Here is a 16,565-nt window from a genome sequence, read left to right as displayed (position 1 = left end):
GACAAAAAGGTATTCTCTATTCTGTGTTACTTCGACCTTATCCCCCTTACTGCCAACTCCTTGGAGGCAACTCACTTTATTTTTTCAGCTCTCCAAGCTTCTTTTTGGGTAGGTTGGTAGATGTATGTGTGTTTTCTTATTTTTCCCTTTGGCATAATAGGTAGGCTCTACATAGTCTCTTTTGCAGTTTGGCTTTTTCACTTAAGAATGTCTCTTGGAAATCACTCTGTATCAGTTCATAGAAATCTTCCTGTTCCTTCTTTGCAGTTAAGAAGTGCTCATCATGAAGAATTAGCGTAGCTTTTTAAACCAATCACTTATGCTCAGATATTTAGCTTCCAATATTTTGCAACTGCAAATAACACTACAATAAATAACCTTGTGCACAAAAATTTCTTTTGGATTATTGGAGTTGTATCTTCAGGGTTAATGCCCAGACGTGAGATTGGCATGTCGAAGTGTAAATGCGAATGAAATTTGTTGGATATTGCCGAGTTCTTCTCCATAGGGGTTATACCATTTTGCATTCCCAGTGAGGATGCAATGTAGGAGAGTGCCTGAGTTCCCCCACATACTTGCCAACAGTGTAATCGTCAGCTTTTGATTTTTTGCCAACCTGATGGGTGAGAAATGGTGTCTCAGTGTTGTTTTAGTTTGCATTTCTCTTACTATGAGTAAAGCCAAACGTTTTTTTATATGTTTAAGGTCCATAATTTGATCATTCTTTTTGGTGAATAGTCTGTGGATGTTTTTGCCAATTTAGTAACAGGATTTTAAACATTTAAAAGTTGTTTATTTGGCAGAAATAGCTTTTAAAATGATTTATGCTACCTGAGAGAAGAATCCCAAAGTACCTGGCTGTGGATAAACTATGGATTCTGCCCTCCAGGAATTTACAGTCTGTAAGCTGAACACCATTACAGTGGATATGAGCATAAGCTGTGGACCCAGATTGCCTGTCTTTAAACGCCAGTCCTGCCACTTAGGCAAGTTTTTAATCTCTTAGTGCCTCAGTTTCTCCAATTGTAAGATGAAAGTAACATTAGCATTTATTTCTTAAGATTATTGTTAGGATTAAATGACTTAGCATATGTAAAGTACTTTGAGCAGAAAACATTCCATAAATGTTGGCTCTCTTAAGAGTCAAGAAAATCCTCTCAGTATGTTGATTTGATCCCATAAGAATCTTGTTATATAGTTAGTTATAAAAAATGAAGACCTGGAAGTGTAGAAACATTAGGTGATTCAGTAGATAGAATCGGAATTGTAACCCATTCATTAATTTATTTATTCATTTATTCTCAGCTATTTTTTGAGGCCTTACTGGGCACTGGCTTAGGTACTGGAGATATAGTCTGAACAAGATAGATCTTTGGGCTCCTGAATGCTCACTTTTTTGTGATGGAAGAGGCCTGTGTACGGTGTGGAAAGAAAACCCAAGGAAACCAGTTTTGTGTTTTGGCCACACCATGTGGCATGTGGAATCTTAGTTCCCCAACCAGGAGTCAAACCCGAAGCCCCTTTATTGGAAACATGGAGTCTTAACCACGGGACTTCTAGGGAAGTCCCCAAGGAAACCAATTTTGTTTGTCTTGTTCGTCAGTAGTCTGTTCAGCACACACAACAGTGTCAAAATTCGTTTGTTTAAATGAAAGAATGAAAGAAGAAATGACAAAGTAGTGAAAAATGAGGCTGAATGCATAGGTAGGGCCCAGATCACGAAAAGCCTTGTCAACTCTTTTGAAGAGTTTGGACTTCATCCTGAGCACAGAAATCACGTGAAATAGATTTGCATCTAAGAAAACTCAAGTCGGTCTGTGTGGAGGATCTACACAGGGGGAGAACAACAGGGAGGTTGTTATAATCAGTCTGGTGCAAGATGATGAGGTCCAAATCAAGAGGGAAGCTGAGGGGATGGACAGGAGATGAGCTGGAAGTCAGAGCTGGCATCACCCGGACTTGCTGGGTTGTAGAGGGAGGAAGAAGGCTGCAGCATCACTGAGATTTCACTGTGAGAAACTGAAAACAGGAACTTCCCTGGCGGTCCAGTAGTTAACACTCTGTGTTTCCAGAGCAGAGGGCATGTTTGATCCCTGGTCAGGAAATTAAGATCCTGCATACTTCTTGGCACAGCCAAAAAAAGAGAAAGAAATTGAAAGGGGATGACTGATGGGGAAAATGGAGACTGGCTTAAAAAAATTATTTATTTACTTATTTGTAGCTGCACTGGGTCTTCATTGTTGCCCTCAGGCTTTTCTTAGCTGTGGCGAGCAGGGGCGACTCTGTAGCTGTGGTGCAATGGGCTTCTCACCGTGGGGGCTTTTCTTTTTGTGGAGCATGGGCTCTTGGTGCAGGGGCTTCAGTGGTTGTGGCTAATCGGCTTACTTGCCCCACTGCATGTGGGATCTTCCCAGATCAGGGATTGAACCGGTGTCCTCTGCACTGCAAGGCGAATTCCCAACCATTGGACCCCCAGGGAGGCCCAAGGATGGCCTTCTAAACTTATGGATTTGAGGTGACCATGGGACAGTGCTCAATCTCTTGACTATACTTTCTTTTGGCTTCTTTACACTCCTTGGAGTCAGGAGACTGAGATCTGTGAAAAGACCTGGACAAGACAGCGATTTGGACACCTGGACACATGCCTTTACCATAGAGAAGGCATTTCTAATGAAGCTGGTGATAAGGGCAAAGATCCGAAAGAACAGAAACCATGTTTCACAGAAGCCTCCACAGGCAGATATTTATTTTTAAAAGTGACCCGAACTTTCTCTAGGATATCACTGGATCCCCACAAGAAGGTGCATCAGTTAGGAAAGGATCTGCTACCATGCATTTTCTGATTACAGCGCTTTCTGGTTGACCCTATAAGGGGCTAGGAACAGAAGGGCAAGGGTATGCACAGTTAAGAAGATAGGAGGAGGGTCTCAAGTAGAAGGAAGCTATGACAAACAAAGCAGAGGATGGTCTCTAGATGGGAAACGGTATGAGAGACTTGTGCGAAGAAAGGTCAAAAGGAAAAGCAGGCCACCAGCAATAGCTCAGGAATGGAGGGAAAGCGAGGGAAGGAGGGGGAGACTAGCACTGGGGGAGGAGGTGGGGGATAAAAAAGGAGAGAAGGAAAGGAGTCTGAAACATTTGCGGTGCACGAAGTCAACGATTATGGAGAAGAAACGTAAAGGGAATTGGGTTACTGAATTGGGAAGGAGGAACCTGGTTCTCTGGAGAGTCCTGCGATTACACAGCGCTCGGGGGGTGTGGTCCTGAGTTTAAGGCGATGGGAGTGCGAGAGGGTTGCGGTAGGGGCGCCACCCAATTTCTCCCCAAAGTGGAAGCCTGGGAAAACCGAGCGGCAGGCAAGCAAGCTAACAGGGAGGAGGCGGAGCGAGGGCGCCGAGGGGCGGGACGAGGCAGGGCGTCGGGAGGAGGAGGAGGCGCAGGCTAAGGGCGGCGCTAGGACCTGCCGGCTCCCCGCCGGCTCCCGGGAGGTTGATAAAACGGCGGCGGCGTTTGACGTCAGTGGGGAGTTAATTTTAAATCGGTACAAGATGGCGGAGGGGGACGAGGTAACGCGAAGCCAAGAACCGCACCAAGGGCTGCGGCGCCGGCGACGGACCAGCGACTCAAACACCGGGGTTAACCACGTCTCGTCCACGACCCTCCTAGGTACGGGCCGGCAGGGTGGAGGCCGCAAGGCCCGCGCAGAGAGAGGGCGCGGGCCGCTCGGGCTCGCGGGCACCGGCCGCAGGCGGCGGGGTCGTCGTCCGCGGCTGGCTCCGCTCTCCTCCCGCCGCCGCGTCTGGCCGCCAGGCCTAGCCCCCGCCGCGCCCCGAGCTCCCGCGGCGCGCGGCCTGAAAAGGGCGGCCCTGGGGCCGCGGCTCCCGCGGCTGTCGGGTGAACGGGCGGCGCGCGCGTCTGCGTCCGACCCGGCCCCCCTGCCCGCCCGCCGCCGCGTGGCTGTCGCGGTGTCCGCCCCGACCTGAGGGGGCGGCCTTGAGCAGGGGCTGCAGACCCGGGGCGAGGGGAGGTCGGCGGCGGCGGCGCGGCTCTGTCCTCGGGAGCTCCGGACCCGCCGGGCGACCTGTCACCCGCCGGCACTCGCTGCCCTGTGTCTCGCGCGCGGAGAGGGAGGAAGGGTTAACCAGGTCGTGATGGGCCCGGCGGTGGAGGAGGACGCGCAGCGCGCGGGAGGAGCAGACACCTCGCTGCCAGGTCGGGAGGCTCTCCAGACACCCTTCCAGGAGGGAACCGCAGTCCGCAGGCCAGGGCTGTGTCCCGGGGCTTGGGTTCCGGGGCCCCGCAGTTCCCGAACCCATTCCTGCGGGTGGTGCGTGGCTAGGATGCAAGTTCCGATTTAATTGTCAAAACTGGGCTTTTGAGCTGTTTACTTAGTACTGAGACCATAGTGAGGCCCAGTCGGGCTGAAAGTGTCGGTGGTGTGAAGTCATCTGATCCTTCGCTCCCCGGTTTTGCTGAATGTGAGCGCCTACTGTACGGGTAAAGGAGCGCCCCTGCCCCTTGGAAGACGCACTCGCTTTAGCAGCAGAGTGTTGTGTGTCTCTCTTACTCCTAACACCCTATTTTTAGGAGTTTAGCATTTGATCTTTCACTGTGGTGTGAATTGAACGCCTGAAATCTTGATTGAGAATTTTGATGGTACTTAAAGGCATGTTTTTCCAAGGCTTAAAATTAGTAAAAGCTTGAGCTTAGGTAAGTGTGGCCGTGACATAGATAAGAGTTTATTAAGTATATTAAGTATGAACTGTGTTTTTCAAATTTCTCTCCACAGTTTGATAAAGGTTTTGTGAGGTAAAATGTAAACCATTTTGATGAAAAACTCCCTTTAATAGGAAACTTTATGTGAAATATATTTTATCATTCACGTTAGCCCTTGGACATGTTGAACGTATGTCAGCGGTAAGGACAAGCTGGAAGTTTTAAGGGACAAGGAACAGGAAATAAAGTTGATTTTATTATTGCTTGCCAACCAAAGCACTTGACAGAGCTGTTTACACAGAAAAAAATGCCACCAGAGAAGAGAGGTATGCCTTAAGTCTATTCTGGTTGGAATTCTCAAGTCGTTAGTTGTTCTGGAATGCCGATGGATTGGTTAATTTAGCTCTTTTGCACCTGGGAATGTGTGTGCACGTGTTTGTTTACTTATACCGTTTTAGATGTAGTTTCAAAGCGTTTTATGTGCTTGCCTTATTAGGAGAAACATTGCTTTATGACTCACAGTTATGAACATCGTTTTTAGGCTATGGCATATTGAGAAGAGATGCTATTCTTAAGACTTGATATATCGGGGTCATCATTTATTAAATGCTCTGTCTGCTGCTCACAGGGTTTTGTCTTTTGTGTGCGTTTGTGTAGTCCTTCACTTGAAAGCCAGTTCTATCAAATGACTGCCCAAAATAGTCCCTCTCCCAGCTAATTTTCTCTGAGTCACCCATTACCACATTAAAAACTAAGTAAGTTGGCTGAGATTTGTGCAAACAGGCTCTGAATGAGTAGATACTCATCTGGTGATTTCGGCTGTAGAAACTCTGTCTCCCTCTGCTTTCTGGATAAAGTTGAAGAGTTGGGGTGAGTCGTGCTGCTCTTGTAGTTCAGTCTTGGGAAGATGCTTTGTGTCTCTTTAGTGTTTATTCTTTTTAGGATTGTAAGACCTTTATAAAAGACCTAGGAGCTCTTCCATTGACTTTGTAGGATGATAAGAATCTGTGGATGTGATTAAATATATTTAGTAAAGTGTTTTGAAATCCTTCAGATTTTTTATTTGGGGAAGAAGGAGCTGCATTATAGTAAAGAGGCACTTATTAAAGGGCAAATAAACCAGGAGTTAAAATGAGATTCAGGCCTTAAGTGGAATGCACCTGTTTTCAGATTCATTTTTAGTTTGCCTCTCTGTTTTAACTTTAGGGTAGGGTTTTGGAATACTCACAAGTGAAGGTAAGTTTCTTGAAATTTTTAGATTGTTTGCAAAATTGTGCCTTTTCCATTTATCTGCTGTTAAGCAGCTACTAAGAGTATACCTGGAGGACTGTCACCTAGTTTGATGCTGGAGTTCAAGACATATTTAAAATTGTGAGACCTAGTAGTAAGATGCATTTTAAAAATGCATCTTATGCATTTTTATGTTGTTTATGCTTAACTGGAAGACCTTTTTGATACACAATTGTAAGTAAAGCTGTTTGGCAGTCTGTCAAAGGGCCAGAAATGGGGTGGGAATAGAAGTTAGACTTTTTATAATAGTGACTTATACCTTTACAGGAGTTTTTCTCTATAGACTGGGTGCAGGGAAACAGCTTAAAAAAATTTTTTTTTTAAAGTGTGATGGTATTCTGCTTGTCTAGCCATTTTAGGGTTGTATTGTTTACTCTTTTGGGCATTATTTAACTTTAGGAAGATAGATGTGAATATAGAATAACCAAACTTGATCCTCCGATTCATTGCTAATATAAGTTTCTTGCTATCCTTTACTCTTCTTTATCACCCATAATACAGAAGACCTATTGAGGGCTTTCTCCATAGCTTTGAAAGTGGATATCCAGAAAAAAAGACCAACCTGAGGATACAGTGTCAGTAGGATAATACTTGATACTTTATAAAGAACTTCAAACATCGTGCTTTGATTTTGTTCTTAAAACTTTCCTCTGGAGGAATTATGTTATTGCCACTGAAGGGAGTGATTGAGACTGGTCTGCAGTCGCAGAAGTGACTCAGAGGTGCTCTTTCTGCTCCTCACCAGACTTGGAGGAGGGTAGGGGCCTCTTCTCATTCAGATTTTCACATATCATAGTTCTGACCGGGTAAAATTTTGTTGAATGAAGTCTGAAATCATACTAATGAGAAGATGGGGCAGGTAAAAAGTAAAGGAAGGGCAAATCACTTAAGTGGAGTGGGAAATTTTAAAGTAGGAAGGGAAAAAGTGGATCTTGTAGAAAGAAGAATTAATAAAGTAGACCTTGGGGTTAGTCTTCTGGCCAGTACAAGTAGAATCTAGGGGATTCCCTTGCTAAAGTCCCAGTTTAGTAAAGTTATTTGTACAACTTGTATTTCTATGATTGGCATCAAAATAAATAGTAAATAATAACTTGGTGAAATGTGTAACTGATGAAGGATAATCTAGGCTTTCTAGCAGGTTTTACCTTTTTATTGTATAATACTGATTGTGGGGGCAGTGCTTCTTTAACCGTGTCGCTCAGTCGTGTCCGACTCTTTGCGACCCCATGGACTGTAGCTTACCAGGCTCCTCCGTCCGTCCTTGGGATTTTCCAGGCAAGAATCCTTCTCCAGGAGATCTTCCCAACCCAGGGATTGAACCCAGGTCTCCCGCACTATAGGCAGATGCTTTACCGTCTGAGCCACCAGGGAAGTCCAGTGGAAAAAAAAAGAGGAATCAAAAGCTGAGTGACTTCATTTAAACTCTTGGCTTGAAACCCCTCACGTGCAGTACTGATAATCATCCCGTAAGGGCTGCTGTGGGAAACACATGAGGGGAAGGTACAAGTGTTTCATGAATTAGAAAGCTGTGTGTAAGGTATAGTGATGTGTAGGTGAGAATATGCCAGTTGGACTACTTGTTCTGTTATATTAAGTTTCTTTCAATTTTTTTCCCCTGTAATGTGGACAGTTTCATGTGGTCAAGAGTGGTGGGTGAATTTTTAACTTTTATCTATAAAATGCTGATAATGTGTTCATGATATGGGTTATTAAATGTGATTAAGTGCTTAACTCAGTATCAAACATTCTGTTTGGTGGTACTTACTACTATAATGTGTGGTTATTTAAGATTAGACTTTGAACTAAACATTTAATTTTTAAAATAGGTGATTTGAAAAGTCTTCGTTCAGTTTTTATCAGATAAAAATAAACATTCATATTTCTCAGCTACCTTTATTTTAATAAGCTTGAATTTTAGAGAATCATTTAATCATGTGGCAAATAATCTTCTGAAGTTGAGGATTCAATATGAATCATGACAGTTTTCAAGTAGAAAACATTGGCTTTTTAAATAGTAAAGATGCAAAATCTAATTTATGTCTGTATGCACAAGAATGCCTGAAACAGCGATTGACTTGAAGCCACACTAATCATGAATACCATAAAAAGCTTTTTTCCCCCCTTTCTGTAGTCGTCATTCATAGAAGAGTCTTGGGTAGTGATAAGAATGTGCTTATTTTAACTCAAGACTTAATTTTGAATTTTGAGTACTGTAAACTTCCATGGCCTTCAGAATGGATTAACGTTTTTTCCTTCCTGAAGGAAATATCTACCCTAGCAAGCTGGTAGATCTTTTTTTTTTGATTACTAAGTAGATAATCTGTGGAGGCACTTTGGAAACTTTAAAGCCTCCTATAACAAAACTCTGTAAAGGGGTGAAATTGGCACCCCTTGAGCTGCTCTTTTCCTATTTGAATGACTAGGTTTATGAGCTGGATTAAAAGCTGGATTAAGTTAACTTTTATCAGAATGGTGGGAGGGGATTTGAATTTTGAATGATAAGTTGGAGAGAAATTTTTACGAAATTTGAACGAAATTCACCATTGTTAGTTTTTTTTATGTCAGTGGGTGATGCCGTCCAACTATCTCATCCTCTATCACCCCCTTCTCCTGCCCTCGATCTTTCCCAGCGTGAGTCATTTCCAATGAGTTGGTTCTTCCCATCGGGTGGCCAAAATATTGGAGTTTCAGCTTCAGCATCTGTCCTTCCAATGAATATTCAGGACTGATTTCATTTAGGATGGACTGGTTTGATCTCCTTGTAGTCTCAGGGACTCTCTCTCAAGAGTCTTCTCCAGCACCACAGTTTGAAAGCATCAATTCCTCGGCACTCAGCCTTCTTTATGGCCCAACGCTCACATCCGTACTTCACTACTGGAAAGCCCATAGCTTTGACTAGATGGACCTGTGTTGGCAAGGTGATGCTAGGTTCACTAAGTGATGCTAAGTGATCACCGACTGTCTAGGTTTGTCATAGCTTTTCTTCCAAGGAGCAAGTGCCTTTTAATTTCCTGGCTGCAGTCACCGTCCGCAATGATTTTGGAGCCCAAGAAAAGAAAGTCTGTCACTGTTTCCACATCTGTTTAGTCTTCCTTTTGATTATGGAGTTATTTCTTACTGAGTAATGCTGGCCAAACATCTTTCTAGATAAATCTTGACTTACAGGGTAAGGTCTTAAAAGTAGATTTCAGGGTTCAAATGGCCTGCACAGTTTCAAAATTGAAGACCACATTAGCATATCCATTCAGAAAGGTTATACCCATTTATTGTCTCTTATTTGTTCACAAGTGAATGTTGTTAATTAAAAATAAATACCAACACATGGGAAAAATGGGAGATCGCACTGTTTGTTTCATTTGCATTTCTTTGATTACAGTTGATATTGAAATTTTAACATGGTAATTGAATGTGAATTTTTTTAGTTGCATTTTTTTGTATACAAGGAATTCTTTTTTGTGTTTGCTTTTTGACTTTGTGGATTTTTTTGGAAACAACTATATTAAAATACTTAAAATGGTTCCATATGAGTTCTTTCCTTAAATTGGCATCTCTGATGGCATGTCTGAACTTAATAACTTAGTGTTAGTCTCTTGAATATTTAGGTATGCACACCTGGAGGTTTTTCCCTTCTTTTTTGTTTTGAATTCTTTGTGAGATATTGATTGTTTGTTCCTATCTCTTTTTAATACCAAAGTATGGGCATCTGCTTCCCTGATAGCTCAGTTGGTAAAGAATCAGCCTGCAATGCAGGAGACCCGGTTTGATTCCTGGGTTGGGAAGATCCTCTGGAGAAAGGATGGGCTACCCATTCCAGTATTCTTGGGCTTCCCTTGTGGCTCAGCTGGTAAAGAATCCGCCTGCAATATGGGAGACCTGGGTTCAATCTTTGGTTTGGGAAGATCCCCTGGAGAAGGAAAAGGCTACCCACTCCAGTATTCTGGCCTGGAGAATTCCCTGAACTATAGGTCCATGGGGTTGCAAAGAGTTGGACATGACGGAGTGACTTTCACTCACATGGGCCTCTGCTTCAGTGCCTAGTAGGGTGGTAGAAGCTTCCAAACTTAGGAGCTGGATTCAGATCGCTATTGTTTTCAAGCTTCGGCCTCCTTAACAACAACAACAACAACAACAACAACAAAAACCCCTACTTTAGAAACTTAAGGTTCAAGATAATATTTTTCAAAGCTCCTGACATCTATTGAGTGTACAGGGTTACTCCTCAGTGTAAAGGAGGGCCTGAAGGGGCTGCGGCTAGTTTTTCTTTTGGGGGTAAAGAGGTAGAGTAGGACAGTCAGGTAGAGGGCCATCCTTGGACAGAGAACTAGCTTTTTTCTCCCCTTGATGTTATGTTACTATATTGACACCTACCTTATAAAAAGGCTTTCTGTTTCTTGTAGTGAATACCTATGTAGAAAAGTGTAGAACAGATCACTCTTTCTAAGCTTTCATGTAGTTGGGAGATCAGATAAACCTTATGCATATTTGTGAGTAAAGTTTATCATTAGGTTTCTAATTTCAGAAGTAGAAATTAGTGTGTTAATATTGTTAAGGAAGACTTGGGGGAAGCTGGGTTTATCAGTCCTTGAAGTCCTTAGCAGAGTTGTAGGATGTGCCACTTGTTTGAAGACAGATAGGCATATGTTGGGGAGCTTTAGTTAAAGTACTTGCTCCCGCTTTCTGAGAATTCTTCTAAAAAGGATGCTTGAAATATTTAAAAGCAATGAGAAGCAACTGAAAGATCAAATTTGTTAGAGCATGTTTAATAAAAAAGGATATGAGTTTTTCTGTAGCCAAGTACAGCAAACAATTGATTTAAATAACTGAATAACTGCTAGAAAAACTGTCTGAATAGCCCCCTCAGATGTACCTAAAAACTGTAAAGATGTGTGCTCCCTGCCTCTATTTTTGATTATGTATGTATTTCTCTGCTGTAAGAAATCTTGATACTTACTCTAAAATTGCCAAAGTTAGAGAAAGAACAAAGGAGAGGATAGTGAGAACCTTTGACACTCTTACCCCGTTTGTTTTTTTCAAATTAATCACATTTTATCTAGCTGGAAAGATGGTTATTTGTCCCTTTTTGGCCCTATTTCCTTTTTACCCCTGCTTTTAGTAGGATTTTGCCTGCACTGAGCCAGGGTTGGGATTTGAGTATATTCTTTGCTTTCCTTTCTTTAAACTGCTGCTGTAATAAGTCATCTGAGGTTGAGAGTTGAAGCCAAGTGGAACGTAGTGTCTTGTTTCCAGAGACTTGACAGATACCTGTCTGAGATTTGTCATGAAAAGCCTATTTAAGCTTGAATGTATTTTTTAAATAACTTCTTTGCTAGCTTGTTACCCCAAATTTCAGTAGCTCTTCTATGAGTTTAATATCTTTTGTCTTAGTGTGGAGTTTGGAGGCCTTCAAAGTGAATGATTAAACCATTTGCCTAAATTGAGGCAGCATCCTCTGGTTCTGTTGGATTCCTGATTGCTGTATTAAAAAATCTTGCAGTCACTGTACCAACAGTACTTTTGGAAATGGAAATTTAGTGCTTTGTCGCTTTGTAAAGGCTTACAGAGAAGAGAATGTCCCTTAAAAAAATATGGAATAATTTGGTATTATCTGTTGCCTTCTCTAAAGAAGGATGTTGACGCTAGCTAGCTCTTGCGTGCATCACTTTCTATTTTTACTGTCACCTCTTGACTTTGAGTGTTTCACCTTATACTCAGGCTCCTTCGTTTGCCTTATATCTGATTTCCCTGTTTTTAGACTCTCATCATTATACTTCTTACTCACTCATCACTTTCCATTTATCTGTGCAGCACAGCTTTGATCCTATCACTCTGCTTCAGAATTTTCCCTGGCTCTCCTCAGGCTAATGCGTAGCATTTTTTAAACTTTCTTTATTCTTTTTTTTTTTTTTAATTTATTTGGTGGCACTGGGTCTTAGTTGTGGCACATAGGATCTTCCATTTTTGTTACAGCATGCAGTATCTTTAGTTGCTGCATGTGAGACCTAGTTCTGACCAGGGATTGAATCCAGACCCTCTACATTGGAGTGCATCTTAGCCACTGGACCACCAGAGAAGTCTAGCTTAAATTAAGTTTAGCTTAATCTGATTCTCATGACTTAGAGAAATGCAGCCTTCTCCAGGGTATCTTCATTGATAACCCTGGTTTAAATATTCCCGTATTATCTCTTTCTCATCATACTGCCTCTTTATACTTGTTTCTGTCAGAACTTTGAGAGTAAGGACTTTTAGTAGCAAATTGTACTTCTCTAGTGTCTAGCAATAGTGCCTTGCTCTCTGATGATTAGTCTGAAGTAGTTAGGTTGAGAGAATCTTCATGACACATCACTGAGCGTTGTTGGAATCAGTGAATATGAAACAGTAAGTTGCGTATTTGTTTACATATACCTATATATGACTATCTTACCAAAGATGGGGAAGTATAATTTTATTGCATCTTATATTTTTAAAGTCTTCAATTAAAACCTGCCCTTCTAGAAGTTTATGAAGAAAAAATTTTTTCCCTAATGGGGGACTGTATAAATGATTTGTTAACTATAAATGATTAAGTTTTGACAAGGAAATTTTTTGAAAAAATAAAGAGAAAGACTGCTGTATGCCAAGATTTGTTATAAAAATGAGAAATAAACTTTTTTGCTTTTAAACAAACTATTTTTGGTAACTTTTTAAAATAACTTTATAAAGATCTTGAGCACATAAGAATTCACTTCTGAGCATGTTCAACAAACATGCTCATTTGGCATAGTTGGAGAATGATGGATCTGACCCTAGTTACAACAACTGGGTGTACATTGTGATCTGACCACTTCAAGATGTTAGATTTTGTTTACATTAAGCAAACCTCGGTGTCCTCCTTCATACAGATAAGAAAACTCTTAGCTGCTTTTGAGGATTATATAGTTATTAGCATAGAGTAGGCATTCTAAGTGTTTTTCTCTCTTCTAAAGTAAAAGGTACCACATCTAAAATTATTTCATACAGTAAATTATTTCAAGGAATGAGAAAATTCTTAATAATATCTCTTTTCCCAGATACCCAGTTCTTTCAGTTCTGTGTTCAAATGTCTCCTCATTAGAGGAGCCTTGCCTGACTGTTCTTTTATAAAATGGCAACCCCTGTTTCCATTTCCCTTACCTGGTTTTATTTTTCTCTATTGCACTGGCTTCCCTGGTGGCTCAGATGGTAAAGAATCTGCCTGCAATGTGGGAGACCTAGGTTCTATCCCTGGGTCAGGAAGGATCCCCTGGAGAAGGGAATGGCAACCCACTCCAGTATTCTTGCCTGGAGGATTCCATGGACAGAGGAGGCTGGTGGGCTACAGTCCTTGGGGTCTCAAAGAGTCAGACACGACTGAGTGATTAACATTTTTCACCTCACACATTTGGATCTTATGCACTAATTTTAATTCTCTTTCATAGTTTATTTATCAGTAGATATTTAGGTTCCAGATTTTTTTTTTTTTTGCAGTTAGAGACAATCCTCCATTGAAAAGGAACCATGTCTCTTCTGTGCATTTGGATAAGAATTCCTCTGGCATGTAAATAACTTATCTAAATAGAAAAAGCTTCAATACTGTTTACTCAAATTCTCTAAAATAGTGTACCACACAACAAAATGTCTTCCCATTCTTTTTTTTTTTTTTAAAGGTACAAAAGATGCAGGCCCTTTGGGGTGACTTGGGTGAGATTTTCTGTAAGACTTTCCTTTAGGAAAGTCCTTTCCTACTGAGGACTTTTAAGTTGCAGAACCTAAATAGAATTTTTCTGAATTTCTTGTCTTGTTGCTTAGAGCCTCCCAAGCCATTATTTATTCTAGCGTTTCTTAACTAGTCAACAAAATTCACTTCATAAACTGCCACCTTTTTAGAAATAATGTAATTTAATTTCAGTTGAAAATTTGCTAATCTTGAGGTATATGCACGTATATTTAAATTTATGCTTAAAGAGTTGGTTATTATTTGATGATAAACTTTGAGAGAAATATTTTGTGATCTATTTTACATTTTTCTTCTATTTAGATAAATGCATAAAAAGCATTTTTATTCTTCAGTGTTTTATTTTTTTAATAGATTCAGATTTTATTCTTTGCTCAGTGTGGGGAATAATTTAAATCCTCCATATTGAGGAAAATCAGCTTTGTTTTATATAAACTTAAAAGCCAACCAGAGTCAAATCATGTTTAATAACATGAACAGTTTTAAATTAGAAGTGAGTATATAACGAACAGTTTTAAATCAGAAGCCAATACTTTGGCCACCTGATGTGAAGAGCTGACTCATTGGAAAAGACCCTGATGCTGGGAATGACTGAAGGCAGGAGGAGAAGGGGACGACAGGATGCAGTGGCTGGATGGCATCGCCGACTTGATGGACGTGCGTTTGAGTGAGCTCTGGGAGTTGGTGACGGACAGGGAAGCCCGGCGTGCTGCAGTCCATGGGGCTGCAGAGTCAGACATGACTGAACAACATTTTTGTCTCCCAGAGAAATAACTTTTAGTTACTTTGTCTTTTATTAACACTGTTTGGGCATACTAAATTTATCTTTTTTAGATGCTATTTTTAAAACAGCAGTGGCAATAAGAAAATATCCTTCATTCTTGAAAATATTTTTAGTATAGTCTTGTTGTTTAGTTGCTAGGTTGTGTCCAACTTTTTTGTGACCCCATGGACAGGCTCCTCTGCCCATGGCATTTCCCAGGCAAGAATACTGAAGTGGGTTGTTCAGTATTCTTTAAATGGAAACAGCAAAGATTCTATGTCATAACTGCCGGTTACTGTGGAAACAGTAGATTACAAGTGGGAAATAATGTTTGAGTCTTATAGGAAAACATTTTTTTGTTTATCTCATGATTTGAGAGTAATGAAGAAAGGAAATATGAACCACTGTATATGCTCTTTAAAAGTATTTTTAAAACTTGGTGATTTAGGATGGTCTTGTTGGTCAGATGGGCAAAGCTGATGGGGGAAAGTATCTGATGTATGACATTACTGGAAGGTCTCTTGGAGTCTTTAAAGTTTTCATTTTTACCATTTGCATCATAGTTCCAGTTTTATGAGAAATTTAACTGTAAGTTATTAATAACAGTATTTTATAGGAGCAAATTGTTAAACTCTTTTTTGTGGTACCTGTTTGGCTAATAGCTACTTCTCTTCTTAAAAAAGTTTGTTTTGAAGTCCAAGTTTATGTCTTTGTCAGTATGCTTATTGTGGGCTGCATCTGTTTGGGCAGGGAAAGGGAAGCCTGCTAATTAAAAGCTCACCAGGTGATTGATGATGGCTCCAGACCAATACTTTCAACCCTAGCTGTATATCATATTAACAAATTAGAAAAATTTTTATATTTTGGAAGTATGAGTGTCTATGTACACTGCCTCTTTTCGCTTTATACGGCATCCAGAGTAGCTCAACTAGAGTGGTTAGCAGTCTCCCAGGAAAATGGAGGATTATAGCATAGCTTGAAACCTGTTTTCCTTTACTGAAAACTTTAGCACCACTGGAAACGACATGAAATAAAATAAAATGACTGATCTTTACTTTCTAAATACCTGTACAGTACCATGATCATCAGTACTCTGTTCAGAGGACCATCAGTGTTGGCATCACAACATTATCATGTTGGGAGTTAGAAATGCAGTTTTAGCCTCCCATCCCAGATTGCCTGAATCAGAATGTTCATTTTGAGAAGAGCCAGGTGATTCATATGCATGTAAAAAGTTTGAGAAACACTAATGTAGAGGAAATAACACTAAATAAAACCACAGTCAGGGCTCCCTCCACACAGTGGTCCAATCATGTGTTTTCCTTGTCTTAAAAATGAATGAGTTTGGCTGCATAATCTCTAAAGCCCCTGTGAGTGATATATTAGATTTAATTTTAAATATGGAGGCTAATTTTCAAGCATCTGTACTAGAACTTGAATGCCCTAAAATTTATTGACATTCTAGGGAGTGTGTTCATATATTCCCTTTATGCGTAAACACCTTGTAAGGAGTTTAAAAATGCCCCCCTCTCCAATTTAGAAAGCTGTTTCTTGAGTTCTTTTAAAAAAATATTTATTGTTTAACCATGATATCTTGGTGTGATGAGGACTCACAGGAATTGATTCACAAAGGAGTGAATTTGTCACTATTGGAGATACTCAGGATTACCTTTTTTGTTTTAATCTTTCATGGCACCGTCCTGCCCCTCCCAGTCACTAAAATGCTGTAGAAGCAGCAGAAAGATTGAGAAGTACAGTCTGAGAGACCTTTTCTCACTTGTAATAGCTCTGCTCTATATTTCTATCTTTTGTACTTAGGTCTACTTCATTTCCTAATAAAGCCTCTTTTAGCCTCACCACATAATAAACTTACTATTATGGGAAATTTCAGATATGTACAGAAGAGAACAACGTTAGAAACCTGTGTATATACATCTCCAAGATTAAATGATTATCAATACAATGGCCACTTTCTTTTATCTATTTTCCGTACCCAGCCTCCCTACCAGATTACTTTGAAGCAAGTAACAGATTATATGAATGTTCTGTGTCTTTAAAAGAGTAAAG

General features: G+C 40.6%; 1 protein-coding gene across 4 annotated transcripts in view; it reads left to right on the top strand.

Annotated features, from left to right (window-relative positions):
• ATL2 (atlastin GTPase 2) overlaps nt 3,502-16,565 on the top strand; it is a 68,000-nt gene continuing 54,936 nt past the window's right edge. The window contains exon 1 of one of the 4 annotated variants that reach the window (XM_018055139.1): nt 3,502-3,666. In XM_018055139.1, the coding sequence (XP_017910628.1) occupies nt 3,549-3,666 (118 nt within the window). In that variant the 5' untranslated portion in view covers nt 3,502-3,548. Of the gene's footprint in view, nt 3,667-3,984; nt 4,213-16,565 lie in introns of those variants that run through there. The other 3 variants (XM_018055136.1, XM_018055138.1, XM_018055137.1) reach the window with 3 other exon arrangements.

Source organism: Capra hircus, chromosome 11 (assembly GCF_001704415.2).
Source record: "Capra hircus breed San Clemente chromosome 11, ASM170441v1, whole genome shotgun sequence".
Classification (NCBI taxonomy): Eukaryota; Metazoa; Chordata; class Mammalia; order Artiodactyla; family Bovidae; genus Capra; species Capra hircus.
This window is presented reverse-complemented; position numbering and strand designations above follow the sequence as displayed.